The sequence below is a fragment of the Asparagus officinalis genome, unplaced genomic scaffold (assembly GCF_001876935.1).
Source record: "Asparagus officinalis unplaced genomic scaffold, Aspof.V1 AsparagusV1_Un2604, whole genome shotgun sequence".
Lineage (NCBI taxonomy): Eukaryota > Viridiplantae > Streptophyta > Magnoliopsida > Asparagales > Asparagaceae > Asparagus > Asparagus officinalis.
In genome coordinates this window covers 1-2,825 of record NW_017974863.1, presented here as the reverse complement: position 1 = coordinate 2,825, position 2,825 = coordinate 1, and the positions used below count along the sequence as shown (strand labels likewise).

General features: G+C 40.1%; 1 protein-coding gene across 1 annotated transcript; it reads left to right on the top strand.

Annotated features, from left to right (window-relative positions):
- Window positions 1–1,129: 1,129 nt before the first annotated feature.
- LOC109828597 lies at window positions 1,130–2,000 on the top strand (the record flags this gene model as incomplete). Its single annotated transcript, XM_020395558.1, has 3 exons — window positions 1,130–1,283; window positions 1,369–1,692; window positions 1,789–2,000. Coding segments are annotated over exons 1-3 (618 nt in total), but the record flags the coding sequence as incomplete, so codon positions are not given.
- Window positions 2,001–2,825: the final 825 nt, after the last annotated feature.

The following is a 2,825-nucleotide window of genomic DNA, read 5'->3' as shown; positions in this document are numbered from 1 at the left end:
GACCGACGTATTACGAATGGGGTTAACCTGTCTGAGAAAATATGTTTATATGCCAGAGGTCCTTCTAACATGGTTAAGCGTTATGGAGGATACTGTATCAACGTCTTTAGGTTTAACACCATCGGTTTCGAAGAGAGACGACAAACGCAAAATAGCGGTGTGTTCTGCTCCTTCTCGCAACTGTCATACGCTAGTTCAAAAGATCTAAATCCGATACAAGGTGAAATCTATTGCTACGGTCAGGTAGAAGACATTGTGGAGATTTTCTATGGGATTAATAATGAAGTCAGACATGTGATGTTTAAGGTTCGTTGGAGTGAGCTGAAAAAGGCGAAGGATGACTACGGTTACACACTCGTTAATCTTAACAAGGAAATATATCAGACTGAAAAGTACATGTTAGCTGCTCACGCAAAACAGTGCTTTTATGTCAAAGATATAATGAAAAATGACGAATGGGTTGTCCTTAAGAATCCGCCTAGATCCTACATTCATGAAGCCGTGTCTGACGAAGATCATGAAGATGTTATCTTGGACGACGAAACAGTTGCTGAGTTTTCCTTGACACAAAATAATCTGGTGGATGAAATTGCACTGGCGTGCCCTGATGTACCTGCGATTATATGTGAGCCAAGGCGTAAAATCAAAAAACGAGTCCACGGTAGAGTCGATAAAACTATAAGGACAGTCCTTTTGTCTGCACGCACACGGTCGCAGGCTAACCGCACACGGTCGCAGAGTAGAGCCTCAACATCATCATAAGGACATGTATCAGTTTGTGTTATGTAGTATAGTATTGCCTTTATATTATCTGTTTGACTGGTTATCATGTATCAGTTTTTGTCATGTATTATAGTATTGCCTTTATATTATCTGTTTGACTGGTTATCATGTATCAGTTTTTGTCATGTATTATAGTATTGCCTTTATATTATCTGTTTGACTGGTTATCATGTATCAGTTTTTGTCATGTATTATAGTATTGCCTTTATATTATCTGTTTGACTGGTTATCATGTATCAGTTTTTGTCATGTATTATAGTATTGCCTTTATATTATCTGTTTGACTGGTTATCATGTATCAGTTTGTGTTATGTATTATAGTATTGCATTTATATTATCTGTTTGACTGGTTATCATGTATCAGTTTTTGTCATGTATTATAGTTTTGTTGGGTACTCATTATGTTTTCAAAGTATAGATGATAAAAGGATTACGTAAGAGAGCGCTTGAGAGAGTTTTTGGTAGACATTCTGGAGGCAACGCACATGGCTCTACGTCAGGTATTTTTATTTATTTATTATATCTGTACATTTCTATAAACTATTAATACGAGCCTAACATTATTTTTTCACATTTCCTACGCAGGCCGCATCGCTGCTACACATGACGGGCCGCCACAGGACACAGGACGAGGAGATGCTCCACCTGATGCGGAGACACTCGTTGATCCTGCCCAGCATGCAGAGATGCCGCCGTCGCCTCCTCAGGCTGCAGATGTATTGGAGGAGCGCCGATATGAGCCATATAGCGCAGCTGTAGAAGCTGCGCCACTACCGCCGGATTCTATTCCGGATCAGCGAGCCCACGACCCGGCCAAGGTGAAGGAGGATTGGGATGCTTATCATGATTTGCGACTTATCGCACAGCAGAGGTATGAACAAGCAAGGCGTAGATGCCTCGAATTGAAAGGTGTGTATAGATTTTTATAGTTTATATGTTAATATTTTAATTTGTATTATCGATATTGATTGATTTATATTTCGCCTGAATTTCATTTTTTCGTAGGTACCGAGCGACCTACTAGGCGCGCCCGCAGTAGTACCAAGCCACAGAACCTCGTCCCAGATATTCGTCGGAGGGCCGTGATCCGATGGCAGAACGGCGTGCCTGTCGGGCCATTTGCTAACTCTTTCAACAATTTCCTCGCCGCTTTAGCCAGGAGACATGATTTCTTCAACATATATTTGACGTGGAAGTCGCAGCGGATTGATGCGCTGGTGGCTTGTTGGCGATATATATGTGTGAGTCATTTATTTTATAGTTTATATTATTTTGTTTAACACACTGATTTGTATCTTTTTCATTGTATGCTGAAGCGATTTTTCTTTCTTGACGATTACGCTTATGTCTGGACTTACTGCTTCACGCAAATCAATCTATCGTTCAAGAGGTGGCGGTCAGAGCTGAAGAAAAAATATTTTACTCAAAGAACAGAAGATTGGGAGCGTTACTGGCATCTTGACGAGCGCGCCGATGGAGTTGATTTTTTTGCACTTTGCGATTATTGGGACACGGCTGAAGCTCAGGTATTATTGAAGTATATATATTCGTTTATTGTTTGAAATTCTATATTATATCTGTTTAACATTCTTTTGCAGGAACAAGATGAAATAGCAAGGAGGAACCGCAATGCGCCCCGCAGTTACGAGCATCACAGGGGCTCCAGGTCCTTCAGCCAGCATTATCATCAATTGGCGCTTGAGGTATATAATATATTAGCTCTTAGGTTATCAATTTGAGTATAATTTATGTGTTATGAGTTAATGATATATGTGAATAAAATAGGGAAGGGGAGAACTCGGGCATTTTGCAGATCGTATTCTGACTAGTTGGAGACCAAATTACGCTGATGAAGTGAAGAAAGCGCAGAACCGGGATCTGGCTGTAAGTAGCAGTTAATTTGTATATTTAATTTTTATAACAATGCATTTTAAATGTGTTAGTATTGACCGGATTGTTTTGGTATATCGCATGAGAAATTACATGCTAAGGTGCAGGAGCAATTATCACAGACTCAGGTCGATTCTAACACTCCGACCCGA